The following is a 15941-nucleotide window of genomic DNA, read 5'->3' as shown; positions in this document are numbered from 1 at the left end:
GGAGCAACCTTTTTGACGCTGGACAAAGCAACTTTTTGCAAGACACGTCTCTAAAGGCAAGGGAAGCAAGGGCAAAAATGAACTATTGGGACTTCATCAAGATAAAAAGCTTCTGTACAGCAAAGGAAAAAATCAACAAAACTAAAAGGCAACCCACGGAATGGGAGAAGATATTTACAAATGACATTACAGATAAAGGGCTTGTATCCAAGAACTATAAAGAACTTCTCAAACTCAGCACTCCCAAAACAAATAATCCAGTCAAGAAATGGGCAGAAGATATGAACAGACACTTCTCCAAAGAGCCAACAGACACATGAAAAAATGTTCCACATCATTTGGCATCGGGGAAATACAAACCAAAACCACAATGAGATACCACCTTACACCAGTCAGAATGGCAAAAATTAACAAGAAACAACAAATGTTGGAGAGGTGTGGAGAAAGGGGAACCCTCTTACACTGTTGGTGGGAATGCAAGCTGGTACAGCCACTCTAGAAAACAGTATGGAAGTTCCTCAGGATGTTAAAAACAGAGCTACCCTACAACCCAGCAATTGCACTACTAGGTATTTACCCCCAAAGACACAGATGTAGTGAAAAGAAGGAGCACATGCACCCCAATGTTCATAGCAGCAATGTCCACAACAGCAAAAGTGTGGAAGGAGCCAAGATGTTCTTCAAAGGATGAATCAATAAAGAAGATGTGGTTCATATATCCAATGGAATATTACTCAGCCATCAAAAAGGATGAACACCTACCATTTACACTGAAATGTATGGAACCGGAGGATAGTATGCTAAATGAAATAAGTCAATCAGAGAAACAAAATTATCATATAATTTCACTCGTATGGGGAACAGAAGGACTAATGCAGAGGACAACTGGAGTGGGGAGGAAACTGGGAAGAAATCAGAGAGGGAGACAAACCATTTGAGACTTTTGACTTCAGGAAACAAACTGAGGGTTGCAGAAAGGAAGGTTGGTTGTGGGTTCTGGTAAACTTGGTGATGGGCACTATGGAGGGCAGGTGATGTGAGGAGCACTAGGTGTTATACTGAACTGATGAGTCACTGAACAGTATATGAAAAGCCAATGATGCCTATACCTTGACTATTTGAATTTAAATTAAAAAAAGATTAAAAAAAGAGCTAATAAATTCAGTAACATTACAGATTACAGAAATAATATAAGGAAAACTGTTGTGTTTTATAGAGAAAAAAATTAAGAAAACAATCCTATTTATAACTGCACCCAAAATAATAAAATACTTAGGAAATAAAACTAACCAATGAGGTGAAAGACCTGCAGTCTGAAAACTGTAAAATAATGATGAAAGAAACTGAAGATGAAACAAACAGAAACATATACCCTGCTCATGGATTGGAAGAATATTGTGGTTTTTTGGTTTTTTTTAATTTTATTTATTTGTCAGAGAGAGAGCACACAAGCAGGGGGAGTGGCAGGCAGAGGGAGAAGCGGACTCACTGCTGAGCAAGGAGCCCGTTGTGGGACTTGATCCCAGGACACTGAGATCATGACCTGAGCCGAAGGCAGAGGCTTAACTGACTGAGCCAGCAGGCATCCCTGGAAAAATATTGTTAAAATGTCCATACCACCCAAAGCAGTCTACTGAGTCAATGCAATCCCCATCAAAACACCAAGAGTATTTTTCATAGAACTAGAACAATCCTAAAGTTTGTATAGAACCACAGAATTCCCCAATAGCCAAAGTAACCTTGAGAAAGAAGAACACAACTGGAGGTATCACAATCTCAGATTTCAAACTATACTACAAAGTTAACAATATTCAAAAATAGTATGGTACCGACACAAAAACAGACACATAGATCAATGGAATAGAATTGAGAGACCAGGAATAAATCCAGGCTTATGTGCTCAATTAATCCATGACAAAGGAGGGAAGAATATACAATGGGGAAAAGACATGAAGTTGGAAAGCCTGGGCAGCTACATGCAAAATAATGAAACTGGAACACTATCATAAAGATAAACCAAAAATGGACTAAAGATCTAATGGAAGACTTGAAACTACAAAACTCCTAAAAACAAAACAAAAACAAAACATAGGCAGTGATCTCTTAGACATCAGCCTTAGTAATATTTTTTAGATATGTCTCCTAAGTCAAAGGAAACAAAATCAAAAATAAACTATTGGGACTAAATCAAAATAAAAGCTTTTGCAGAGAGGGAAACCATCAACAAAATAAAAGGGGAACCTACAGAATAGAAGATCCGTGCAAATGATATATTCAATCAACAAGGGGTTAATATCCAAAATATATAAAGAGCTTATACAACCCAACAGCAAAAAATGCCCAAATAATGGGGGTTAACAAATTAAAAAATGGGCAGAGGTCCTGAATAGACATTTCTCCAAAGAAGAAGTACAGATGGGAGACGCATGAAAAGATGCCGAGCATTACTATCAAGGAAATGTAAATCAAATCACACAAATGTAAATCAATACCACAATGAGATATAATCTTACTATGCAGAATGGCTAGTATCAAAAAGACAAGAAGTAACTGTGCAGAATCCCTAGTATCAAAAAAAAACAAGAAGTAACAAGTTAACAACAAGTAATAAGAGGTTTTGATGAGGATATGGAAAAGGGAACCCCTTTGCACAGCTGGTAGGAACGTAAATTGTAGGGTAGAAAACAGTATGGAATTTCCTCAGAAAATTAAAGACGACACAGTAATTACAGTTCTGGGTATTTACCGCCCCCCCTCCAAATGAAAACACTGATTGAGAAAATATACACACCTCTATTTTTATTGCAGCGTTATTTACAACAGCCAAGATATGGAAGCAACCTAAGTGATCGTCAACAGATAAATGGATAAAAAAGACACGGTATATATAATGAACTATTATTCTGCAATAAAAGATAATGAAGTCTTACTATTCATGACAACAATGATGGACCTAAAGAGTCTTATGCTAAATGAAATAAGTCAATAGAGAAAGACATATCATATGATTTTATATGTGAAATCTAAAAAACAAAACAAACAAAAAACAGAAACAGACTCATAAATACAGAGAACTGGTGGTTACCGAGGGGAGAAGGATGGGTGATAAGTAAAACAGGTGGAAGGGATTTAGAGGTACAAACTTCCAGTGATAATATAAGTTACAGGGATGAAGACTACAGCATAGAGAATATAGTCAATAATATTGTAATAACTTTGTATGGTGACAGATGGTAACTATACTTATTGGTGGTGAGCATTTTGTAATGTATACAATGTCAAGTCACTAGCTGTACACCTGAAACCAATATATTGTGTCAACTATACTTCAACTAAAAAAAAAAAAAAAATCAAAAGAAAATAAAAGAGACTAAATGAAGAACAAGGCAACATCTAATTTGTGGTTTGCCTGCTTCAAAAATCTTGGCAATTCAAAACTACATTTTTGTTTACATTTATTTGCTTACTGACATTTTCGCATGTTGGTAAACATGTTTAAAAACCCTTAATGATTTTCATCAGCTCCTATGAGGCAAATAATTATCTATCCAAACTCATTCTTTAAAATATCACTTTGCATTTTGTTGGCTTTCTGTGAAACTGAATTTTGGTACAAAATATATTTAAATATTACCAAAAAACAGTGACTTTTTCTAATTTAAAATGAATTAAATAACATATAGTGTACTCTTAGTTTCAGAGGTAGAATTTATGATTCATCAGTTGCATACAACACCCAATGCTCACGATTACATCAAGTGCCTTTCTTAATGCCCATCATCCAGTTACACCATCCCCTCACCAACCTCCCCTCCAGCAATCCTGTTTGTTTCCTATAGTTAAAGAGTCTCATAATTATGGTTTGTCTCCCTCTATGATTTTGTCTTATTTTATTTTTCATTCCCTTCCCCTATAGTCATCTGAAAAACCAGTAACTTTTAAGATACTTCTACAAATAAAGTTTAAATGAGTACAAAATTTAATATACAGGCAGTAATTGTGAATCAGTTTTAAGAACAGAGTTCAGCCAAAAATAGTAAAAAGCTATTAACATATCAAAATACTCTTTTGAGAACCACACCTCTTTCAAATATATCTAAAATCATTTAGTTAAATGATCTCATAGTTCTGAGATCTCAAGTAGGATTCGTGTTCATAAACATCTATCTCAATATTTTCCAAAGTGTGATCTATGACTCATTTCAGAATCACCTGGAAGGCTAATTTAACATACAGATGCCTTATAACTGAACCTACTAAAAGTCAGACTCCCTGAGTTAGGTGCCCTATAATCAGTATTTTTAAACAGTTTCTCCAGATGGCTTCTCATGCATAATAAAATTTTAGAAATAATTACTTTCAAGACCACAAATATAAATTCTTCTAAGTTGTTCTGATTCTAGTCAACCTTTCCTGCCTCTCTCAGATAAAGTTGTTCGATCCTTTAGGTTCTCTAAAGCATTACACTTTACCACACTGAATCACAATTTATCTGTTAACAATATAGTTTCCCACACTAGACTGTGAGTTCTTCATAGAAAGTAATAATGTTGTTTTTATATCTTTAGCCCAACAACATCTAATGAACAGCAAGAGCTCAATGAATTTGGTTAAATGAATAGATGAATACATGAAACATCACAGTTCAAAAAACAGCATGTGACTTTCACTTGTCCCCAGGATGAAAAAAACTTATTTATTTCCAATCCCAAATAGTATAAAATTAGCATCATGTTAATCTGTCCAATAATCAGTTAAAATCTGGGGGGGGGGGAGTGAAGAAAATAGAATTTTTTAAAATTCTAAATACACCTTTAAAACTTCAGCTTTCCTAAATTCTTCAGTCTCAAAAAAGAGAAAAAAAAGAAAAGCCCCCACGGAATCAACAAACTATTATAATTAATATGTAAATTTAGCAAGAATGCTGGATATAAGAGCAATTTACAAAAACCAAGTGTTCCACTGGGTATTTACCACAAAGATACAAATGTAGGGATCCGAAGGGGTACGTGCACCCCAATGTTTACAGCAGCAATGTCCACAATAGCCAAACTGTGGAAAGAGCCAAGATGTCCATCGACAGATGAATGGATAAAGAAGAAGTGGTATATATTCACAATGGAATATTATGCAGCCATCAAAAGGAATGAGAACTTGCCATTTGCAACGACGTGGATGGAACTGGAGGGTGTTATGCTGAGTGAAATAAGTCAATCAGAGAAAGACATGTATCATATGACCTCACTGATATGAGGAATTCTTAATCTCAGGAAACAAACTGAGGGTTGCTGGAGTGGTGGGGGGTGGGAGGGATTGGGTGGCTGGGTGATAGACATTGGGCAGGGTTATGTGCTATGGTGAGTGCTGTGAATTGTACAAGACTGTTGAATCACAGATCTGTACTTCTGAAACAAATAATGCAAAATATGTTAAGAAAAAAAAGAAGAAGATAGCAGGAGGGGAAGAATGAAGGGGAGTAAGTCGGAGGGGGAGATGAACCATGAGAGACGATGGACTCTGAAAAACAAACTCAGGGTTTTAGAGGGGAGCGGGGTGGGGGGATGGCTTAGCCTGGTGATGGGTATTAAAGAGGGCACATTCTGCATGGAGCACTGGGTGTTATGTACAAATAATGAATCATGGAACACTACATCAAAAACTAATGATGTAATGTATGGTGATTAACATAACAATAAAAAATAAAAAAAAAACCAACAGTGTTCCTGTACACCAGCAATAAAACAAAAAAGGTATCATTCACAGTAAAAATTATAAACATATATCAAAATTAACAAATACTTATGATCTTTATAAAAAGAATTTCAAAATCTATTAAAATGAAAAATTAGAATGTAGATATTTTCATAGTAAAAATGTCAAATCTCCCCAAGCTAAATATATAAATTCAATGCAATCCCAATAAATTCCAGCTGGATTTTTAAAAAGAACTTATACTGCTTCTATAAGGTCTATGGAAGAATAAGAGTTCACAAATAGCTAATTTTTTGGTTTCAATATGTTGAAATTATTTAAATATAGGTGTAGATTAGCATATTTAATGGTATACAAATTTTTTCCTTTCTTTTAAACTTTGATAGTTAACATACAGTGCAATATTAGTTTCTAGATTAGAATTCAGCGAATCATCACCTAAAAGAAACACCCAGTGCTCATCATAAGAAGTGCCCTCCTTAAACCCATCACCCATCTAGCTCATCCCCTACCCACCTCCCTCCATCAAACTTCACATTGTTCTCTGTCGTTAAGAATCTCTTATGGCTGTTATATACAACTAATGAATTGTTGGACATTACATCAAAAAGTAATGATATGTTGGCTGACTGAACATAAAAAAAAAGTCTCTAATGGCTTGCTTCCCTCTCTCCTTTTTCTTTTCCCCCTTCCCATATGTCCAACTTTTCTTTAAGTTCCACATATGAATGAGAGCATATGGTATTTGCCTTTCTCTGATTTATTTCACTTAGCATAATACACTCTAGCTCCAACCATGTTATTGCAAATGGTTAAGATTTCATTTTTGATGGTTAAATAATATTCCATTGTGTATGTGTGTGTGTGTGTGTGTGTATGTGTATACATGCCACATCTTTTTAAAATTCAATTAATTAACATAGAGTACATTATTAGTTTCAGAGGTAGAATTTAGTGATTCATCAATTGCATGTAACACCCAGGTTCATTACATCACATGCTCTCCTTAATGTTCATCACCCAGTTACCACATCCTTCTACCCACTTTGCCTCCAGCAACCCCGAATTTGCTTCTTCTAGTTAAAAGTCTCTTATGGTTTGTTTCCCTCTATGATTTCATCTTATTTTATTTTTTCCTCCCTTTCCCTATAATCCTGTTTTGTATCTTAAATTCTACATATGAGTGAAATCATGTAATTGTCTTTCTCTGATGGTCTTATTTCCCTTAGCATAACACCCTCTAGTTCCATCCACATCATTGCAAATGGTAAGATTTCATTTTTTTTGATAGCCAAATAGTATTCCATTGTGTGTGTGTATATATAGCACATCTTCTTTACCCATTCATTTGTTGATGGACATGTGGACTCTTTCCATTTGGCTATTGTGTACATTGCTGCCAGAACAATGGGGTGCAGGTGCCCCTTCAGATCACTGCGTTTGTATCCTTTGGGTAAATACCCAGTAATGCAATTGCTGGGTCCTAGGGTAGCTCTATTTTTAACTTTTTCAGAAACCTCCATAATGTTTTCCAGAGTGGCTATATCAGCTTGCATTCGCACAGGCAGTGGAAGAGGGTTCCCCTTTCTCTGCATCCTCATCAACATTTGCTGTTTCCTGACTTGTTCATTTTAGCCGTTCTGACTATGTGAGATGGTATCTCATTGTGGTTTTGATTTGTATTTCCCTGATGCCAAGTGATGTGGAGCATTTTTTCATGTGTCTGTTGGCCATTTGTATGTCCTCCTTGGAGAATGTCTGTTCATGTCTTCTTCCCATTTCTTGACTGGATTAGTTGTTTTTTGGGCGATGAGTTTGAGAAGTTCTTTATAGATATTGGATACCAGCCTGTTATCTGATAAAACATTTGCAAATATCTTCTTCCATTTTGTAGGCTGTCTTTGGTTTGGTCTACTGTTTCTTTTACTGTGCAAAGCTTTTTCTCTTGATGAACTACCAATAGTTCCTTTTTGTTGTTGTTGTTTCTCTTGCCCTTGAAGACGTGTCTAGCAAAACGTTCCTGTGGCCAAGGTCAAGAGCTGCCTGTGTTCTCTAGGATTCTGGTGGATTCCTGACTCACATTTAGGTCTTTCATCCATTTTGAGTTTATTTTTGTGTATGGTGTAACACAGTGGTCCAGTTTTATTCTTCTACATGTGGCTCTCCAGTTTTCCCAGTACCATTTGTTGAAGAGACTGTCCGTTTTCCACTGGATATTCTTTCCTGACTTGTGGAAGATTAGTTGACTGTAGAGTTGAAGGTCCATTTCTGGGTTCTCTATTCTGTTCCACTGATCTATGTGTCTGTTTTGGTGCCAGTACTACACCGTCTTGATGATTACATCTTTGTAATATAGCCTGAGGTCCGGAATTGTGATGCCACCAGCTTTGGTTTGCTTTTACAACTTTCCCCTGGCTATTCGGGGTCTTTTCTGGGTCCATACAAATTTTAGGGTTGTCTGTTCCAGTTCTGTGAAAACTGTTGATGACCATGACCCGAGCCGAAGGCAGACGCTTAACAACTGAGCCACCCAGGTGCCCCTTGATGGTATTTCTATAGGGATTGCACTGAATGTGTAGATTGCTCTGGGTAGCATAGACATTTCAACAACGTTTGTTCTTCGAGTCCATGAGCATGGAAAGTTTTTCCATTTCTTTGTGCCTTCCTCAATTTCTTACATAAGTGTTCTATAGTTTTCAGAGTACAGATACTTTACCTCTTTTGTCAGGTTTATTCTTACATATTTTATGGTTTTCGGTGCAACTGTAAATGGGATGGATTCCTTGATTTCTTTTTCTGCAGCTTCATTGTTGGTGTACAGAAATGCAACTGATTTCTGTGTATTGATTTTATATCCTGCCACATGGCTGAAATCCTGTATGAGAGCTAGCAATTTTTGGGTGGAGTCTTGGGTTTTGAACACAGAGTGTCATGTCATTTGTGAAGTGTGAGACTGACATCTTTTTTGCTGATTTGGAAGCCTTTTATTTCTTTTTGTTGTCTGACTGCTGAGGCTAGGACTTCTAGTACTATGTTGAACAACAGTGGTGAGAGTGGACATCCCTGTCATGTTCCTGATCTTAGGGGAAAAGTTCTGTTTTTCCCCCTTCAGGATGATATCCACTGGGGGCCTTTTGTAGATGGCTTTTATGATATTGAGGTGTGTTCCCTCTATCCCTACACTGAACAGAGTTTTTACCAAGAACAGATGCTGTATTTTGTCAAATGCTTTTTCTGCATCAACTGAGAGGATCATATGGTTCTTGTCCTTTCTTTTATTAACGTGATGTACCACACTGCTTGATTTGCAGATGTTGAACCACCCTTGCAGCCCAGGAATAAATTCCACTTGGTGCTGGTGAATAATTCTTTTAATGTATTGTTGGATCCTATTAGCTAGTACCTTGGTGAGAATTTCTGCATCCATCTTCATCAGAGATTTGGTCTGTAATTCTTTTTGGTGGGGTCTTTGGTTTTGGGATCAAAGTAATGCTGAGGCACCTGGGTGGCTCAGTTGGTTAAGCATCTGCCTTCGGCTCAGGGCATGATCCCAAAGTCCCGAGATGGAGCCCCGCATCGGGCTCCCTGCTCAGTGGGGAGTCTGCTTCTCCCTCTCCCTCTGCTCCTAACCCTGCTCATGCACGCTCTCTCTCACGCACTCTCTCTCTCAAATAAATAAAATCTTAAAAAAGAAAAGGTAATGCTGGCCTCATAGAGTGAGTGTGGAAGTTTTCCTTCCATCTCTATTTTTTCAAGCTGCTCCAGAAGAATAGGTATTAATCTTTCTTTAAATGATTGGTACAATATTGTTGGGAGGCCCCCTGGACCTGGACTCTTGCTTGTTGGGAGATTTTTGATTACTGCTTCAAGTTCTTTGCTGGTTATGCGTCTGTCCAGGTTTTCTATTTCTTCCTGTTTCAGTTTTGGTAGTTTATATGTTTCTAGGAATGCAACCATTTCTTCCAGATTGCCTAATTTGTAACCATATAGTTGCTCATAATATTCTCTTATAATTCTTTTTTTTTTTTTCAGTTTGTATTTTTAGTGTTGATTTTGATTTCTCCTTTTTCACTTACGATTTATTTGGGTCCTTTTTCTTTTTGATAAGTCTGGCTAGGGTCTTATCAATCATATTAATTCCTTCAAAGAACCAGTTCCTAGTTTTGTCAATCTATTCTATTGGGTTTTTTTTGTTTCTATATTATTGATTTCTGTTCTAATCTTTATTACTTCTCCTGCTGAATTTAGGCTTTATTTGCTGCTCTTTCTCCAGTTACTCTAGGTAAAACATTAGGTTCTGTATTTGAGACTTCTCTTATTTCTTGAGAAAGGTTTGCATTGCTATATACTTCCCTCTTAGGACCATTTTTGCTGCATCCCAAAGGTTCTGAACTGTCGTGTTTTCATTTTCATTTGTGTCCATGAATTTTTAAATTCTTCTTTAATTTCCTGGTTGACCCATTCATTCCTTAGTAGGATGCTCTTTAACCTCCATGTATTTGTGTTCCTTCCAAATTTTCCCTTGTGATTCAAGCTTTAAAGCATAGTGGCTTGAAAATATGGAGGGAGGGCGCCTAGGTGGCTCAGTTGGTTAAGCGACTGCCTTCAGCTCAGGTCATGATCCTGGAGTCCCGGGATCAAGGCCCACATCGGGCTCCCTGCTCAGTGGGGGATATGCTTCTCCCTGACCCTCTTCCCTCTCATGCTCTCTGTCACTCTCTCTCAAATAAATAAATAAAATCTTTAAAAAAAAGAAAATATACAGGGAATAATTCCAACATTTTGGTACCAGCTGAGACCTAATTTGTGATCCTGTTACAGGAGAAAGTCCTATATGCACTCAAGAAGAATGTGTATTCTGTTGCTTTAGGATGAAATGCTCTGAATAGATCTGTGAAGTCCATCTGGTCCAGTGTGTCGTTCAAAGCCCTTGTTTCCTTGTTGATCTCTGCTTAGATGATCTGTCCTTTGCTGTGAGCAGAGTGTTAAAGTCCCCTACTATTACTGTACTATTTTCAATTAATTTCTTTAGTTTTGTTATTAATTGGTTTATTTAATTGGCTGCTCCCATATTAGGGGCATAAGCATTTACAATTGTTAGATCTTCTTATTGGATAGACCCTTTAATTATGATACACTGTCCCTCTTCATCTCTTATACAATCTTTGGTTTAAAATCTAATTTGTCTGATATAAGGATTGCTACTCCAGCTTTCCTTTGATGTCCATTAGCATGGTAAATGGTTTTCCACCCCCACAATTTCAATCTGGACGTGTCATTGGGTCTAAAATAAGTCTCTTGTAGATAGCATATTGATGGGTCTTTTTTTTTTTTTTAATCCACTCTATTACCCTGAGTCTTTTGACTGGAGCATTTAGTCCATTTACATTCAGAGTAATTGTTGAAAGATATGAATTTAGTGCCATTGTATTACGTGTAATGTCAATGTTTCTGTACAGTGTCTTTCTTTTCTGGTCTTTGTTACTTTTGGGCTCTCTTTATGCTTATAGGATCCCTTTAAGTATTTCTTGCGGGGCTGGTTTAGTGATCACAAATTCTTTTTGTTTCTGTTTGTTCTGGAAGTGTTTACTCTCTCCTATTCTGAATGACAGCTTTGCTGGATCAAGTATTCTTGGCTGCATATTTTTTGCAGAGCATGCTGAATATATCATGCAAATATATATATATATATATATTTCTGGCCAGTCAGGTCTCTGTGGCCAGGTCTGCTGCCAACCTATGTTTCTACCCTTGTAGATTAAGAACCTCTTGTCCTGAGTTGCTTTCAGGATTTTCTCTTTATTTCTGAAATTTGTAAACTTCACTATTATGTCGAGGTCATTGATTTTGAAGGTGGTTCTCTGTGCTTCCTGGACTTGAACGCTTATTTCCTTCACCAGATTAAGGAATTTCTCAGCTATTTGTTCAAATAAACCTTCTGCCTCCCCACCTCCTCTTCCTCTGAGATCCTAATTATTCTAATATTGTTTTGCTTTATGGTATCGCTGATCTCTTGAATCCTCCCCTCGTGATCCAGTAGTTATCTCTTTCTCAGCTTCCTTATTCTCCATCATTTTGTCTTCTATATCACTGACTCCCTCTTCTGCTTCATTTATCCTAGCAGTTAAAGCCTCCATTTTTTTATTGCATCTCAGTAATAGCCTTTTTGATTTCAACCTTATTAGATTTTAGTTCTTTCATTTCTCCAGTAAGGTATTCTCTACCGTCTTCTATGCTTTCAAACCCAGGTGGTATTTTTATATTCGTTGTTTTGAATTCTAGTTCTGACATCTTACTTATATCCATATTGATTAAATAACTGGAGTAACTGCCTCTTGTCCTCTTTTTTTGGAATTTCTTCCATTTTGTCATTATGTCCAGAGAAGAAAAAAGAGAGGGAAAATACAAAAACAGCAACAATGATACCAGAAAAATACACACTATACAAATCAGTACAGAACAGAAACCAAAAAGAAAAGAAAAGGGAAAAAATGGGAATAAAATCAGACAAGAAGTTGAACAGAATATTAAACTAGATCCTGGGTGTATTTTGGTCTGTTAGAAGAACCTAGATCCCAAAATGGGAAAGAAAAACATATATATACAAAAATGTAGTTGAATATAATGAAAAACAAAAATGAAAAAAATATTTATAAACCATAAGTGTAAAAATAAAAATTAAAAAAGACACAAGAAAAGAAATGGACTAAGGAATGATGCCAGAAAAATATACACTAATCAGAAGAGAAACCAAAAAGAAAAGGAAAAAAAATGGGAATAAAATCAGACAAGAGGTTGAAGAGAATATTAAACTAGATCCTGGGTGTATTCTGGTCTGTTTGTTAGAAGAAACTAGATCCCAAAATAGGTGAGAAAAACTTACTATATATATATATATATATATATATACACAAAAATTCAGTTGAATACAATGAAAGGAAGCCAAAAATGAAAAATACATATATAAATCATAAGTGTAAAAATAAAAATAAAAACGACTTAAGAATTGATAAAATAAGAAAATAGTTGAAAAGGAAAATAAAATATAAAACTGAAAGACTAAGGAATAATAAGAATAAACCACGAATGCTATATAAACTGGAGTTTTATAGTTCTATAATATCAGTAAACTTGGTATTCACCAGAAATTCCTACTGGTCTTCTGGGAGAGGGGCCTGTTGTAGATTCCCTGGTGTCTTTGTCTGGGTGGAATTGCACCACCCTTGCCAGGGGGCTGGGCTCACTGTATACAGATCCAGACTGCATTATGTAGTGCTGTTTTGCTCCTTAAAGGCATTCTGCACTGATGTGGGGGATGAAAATGGTAGTGCCCCAATCTCTAGACCCAGAGCTGAAAGTTCGTGCCTCCCACTCTTCATTCAGATGTCAAGGAAAAGCAGTCAATCACTCGTCTCCTTGGCTTCCGTCTCAACTCTGTGTTCACCCAGCCTGTGATCAACATTTTTATCTCAGGCACATGACCCTGATTCGAGTTTCCAAACATAGGGACTCTTGTGGCATGCACCCATACCACTCCTCCTGGTAGGGGGAGGGAGGAAGGTCTCCCTGGGGTTCTGCCTCTTGCTGGGGCCCCTGCTCAGAGAATGGTTGCACAACTGCACAGCAATTTGTGGTTTATGCCAACACCGAGGAGAAAGCCAGTGCCTGGACTCACTGTTTGTAACCAGCGTCCTTGCTCTAATGCCTGGGAACTCTGGCGCACTCAGGCACCCCTGTTCTTTTTGTGACCCTGGGGATCCTGAGACCATGCTGTCTCACATGGGATTCTACCCTGCTTCATCTCTGAGCGCCTTTCAGGCAAATCTCTAAAAGTTCCAATTTTGTGCTCCGCTACTTATAAGACTTCCATTTCCCCACTTATGGAGGCTCTCTGCCCCCATTGTTTATCTTGGGATATATTGCCTCAGATTCATATCTCCATACCTCCTATCTCGCAAAAAGCGGTCACTTTTCTATTTGTAGAATTGTAGCAATTCTTTTCTCAGATCTCTGATTTTGCAGGTTTTCAGAATGATCTGATAACCATCTAGCTGATTTTAAGGGACCAAGATCCCGAGGGAAACTAGGATCTCCTACTCCTCTGCCATCTTACACATCTCTCGCTTACCACATCTTCTTTATTGGACATTTGGGCTCTCTCCACAGTTTGGCTATTGTTGATAATGCTGCTAAGCCAATTCTGAAAAGGTATAAAGGAGGTGATGGGGAAACTTGCCTTCTGTGTGTTGAGATATATTATAAAGCCATATAAACAAAAATTCTGTTCCTCAGCAACTCACACTGAAGGGAGAGAACACAATGTTCAGAAATACATATATGTATATATGAAAACTTGATATATAATAATGCTAGAATCACAGAACGATGTGGATAGAATGGGTTATTTAGTAGATGCTTCTGGGAAAACTGGCTCATGACATTGGAGAAAGGTAAGTTAGATCCTTTAACCTCAGTTCATATATAAAAGTGGACCTGGTGGTCACTAAAGACCTAAATGTAAGCTTTAAAAAAGCAAACAGAAGGAAAATACAAGGGAATGTTTTTGTAGAGAAAAATATCAAGACCCAAATGCTAACCATATCATGAAAAAATTTATAGGTCTGAGTACAACAAAATAGTGGAAAAAAAATCACAGATTCTGTTTGAAATTATCTCATGAAAAATGTTAATAGTAAGGTGACTACATGATAACTTCATGTCTAAAACCTAGGAATTAATATCTAGACATACAAGGAACTCGAAGGAAATCATGAAACCCAAAAGAAAACAAGCAGAGGTTATCAATGGGTACTTCACAGAAGGGGCAAGGCTAAAGGACCTGAGGAGTCACAAGCACTTATCCTGAACAGCCAGACAAATGCAAATTAAAACAAAAGCAGCCCAAATCAGAGGGGTGGATTTTATCAAGTAGAGAGGAGACTGTGGGCCAGGTCCATAACGGGCATGGCACTAGGTAGAGGGAGCAAAAGCAGCTCAGGGACTGTCCACAGGAAAGTGATAATTTAAATGTGGTACTGCAAGCTGCAGAAACCTATACAGCAGTTAGGGGTAACAGAAGAGATGTACACAGAGTTGACAGAGACAGATTTAAAACAGAGATAGATGAAAGAGGAATAGAACAAAGTCTGCACATGGAATAATACCAGTACATAATTTTTAAAACAGAATACACCAACCAATAGAATGTACTTTATAAGAACTTGATCTGTGTGAGAACACAGGTATCAAATACATTACAACAGGTGCCTAGAACTGGGCTGGCAGAGAAAAAGAATGGGGAGTGAGAATCAGAAATAGCAGAACAGATGATATAAATCAAATTAAACGTTCCTGCATGGACTAGTAATGACCACACTCTGCCCTAAAGGTCTGACACAAAAATTAAAAAGAAAAGGAAAGAAAAAATAAGCTAGAAAATCATTAGGATGCTAAATCAGCTTTAAATACTTTGTCCATTTAGCAAGGTTCAAGTACAGTGAATAGGGTCTGGTTACATATCCCATCTTCTGGGGGTTAGTTTCACAGCTACATGACCATAGAAAAGCCAATGTAACCAGGACTTTGTTTCCTTATCTACAAAATGAGGAGTAGGACTAGATAATCTAATCTCTGAGGTTGCTTCCAGTTCTTTCTAGAGTCTACCCATTCACAGTTCTTCACTAAAATTCAAACATTCCAATTTAAAATTAAATTGTACAGATCTTTTTTCCTTTTATTTCGTTACTAACTTAGGCAAAGTCAACCCTTCTCCAATAAAAAACAAATTGAAATATTTAGGACTAGTAAAGTTCTCAGAACTATAAAAACAAAACAAAACACAGAATTTCACTATAAATCTCTTTTCAACATTAATTTTGTAGTGCCACTTCTTAGACACTATAGATCTACTAATGGTTTAAAAAGATTTACAAAGATGGCAGAACTTACCAGTATCTTAAATCATATAGAACTGATTCCCAAAGCATGCCTGTCCTACTACAAGAAAATGATGCATCTGAGAATACACAGTACCTTTCCAGCTGACACGAGGCCCCAGTTTTCTGTTTGGATCTTGTTCTTCTAATGGTGTCCTGTCCACCTGAATCCCAGAGTCTTCTCTACTTAAGGGCTGTTGATCATCTTCATCTTCACTGTCTTCAGACCAATTCTGATTAAAAAGGGAAATACATCTTATCCTTAAGAGTGTATGGTGACTGGAGCTATTTAGA

At 37.0% G+C, this 15941-nt stretch overlaps 1 protein-coding gene across 4 annotated transcripts in view; it reads right to left on the bottom strand.

Annotated features, from left to right (window-relative positions):
* Positions 1–15941, bottom strand: part of TUBGCP5 (tubulin gamma complex associated protein 5) — a 102146-nt gene that overhangs the window by 66754 nt on the left and 19451 nt on the right. For all 4 annotated transcript variants that reach the window (XM_027571919.1, XM_027571918.1, XM_027571917.1 and 1 more), the window contains exon 6: positions 15745–15880. In XM_027571919.1, coding sequence (XP_027427720.1) covers positions 15745–15880 — 136 coding nt within the window. The remainder of the gene's footprint in view (positions 1–15744; positions 15881–15941) is intronic.

Source organism: Zalophus californianus, chromosome 6 (genome assembly GCF_009762305.2).
Source record: "Zalophus californianus isolate mZalCal1 chromosome 6, mZalCal1.pri.v2, whole genome shotgun sequence".
In the NCBI taxonomy this organism is placed as follows: Eukaryota; Metazoa; Chordata; class Mammalia; order Carnivora; family Otariidae; genus Zalophus; species Zalophus californianus.
This window is presented reverse-complemented; position numbering and strand designations above follow the sequence as displayed.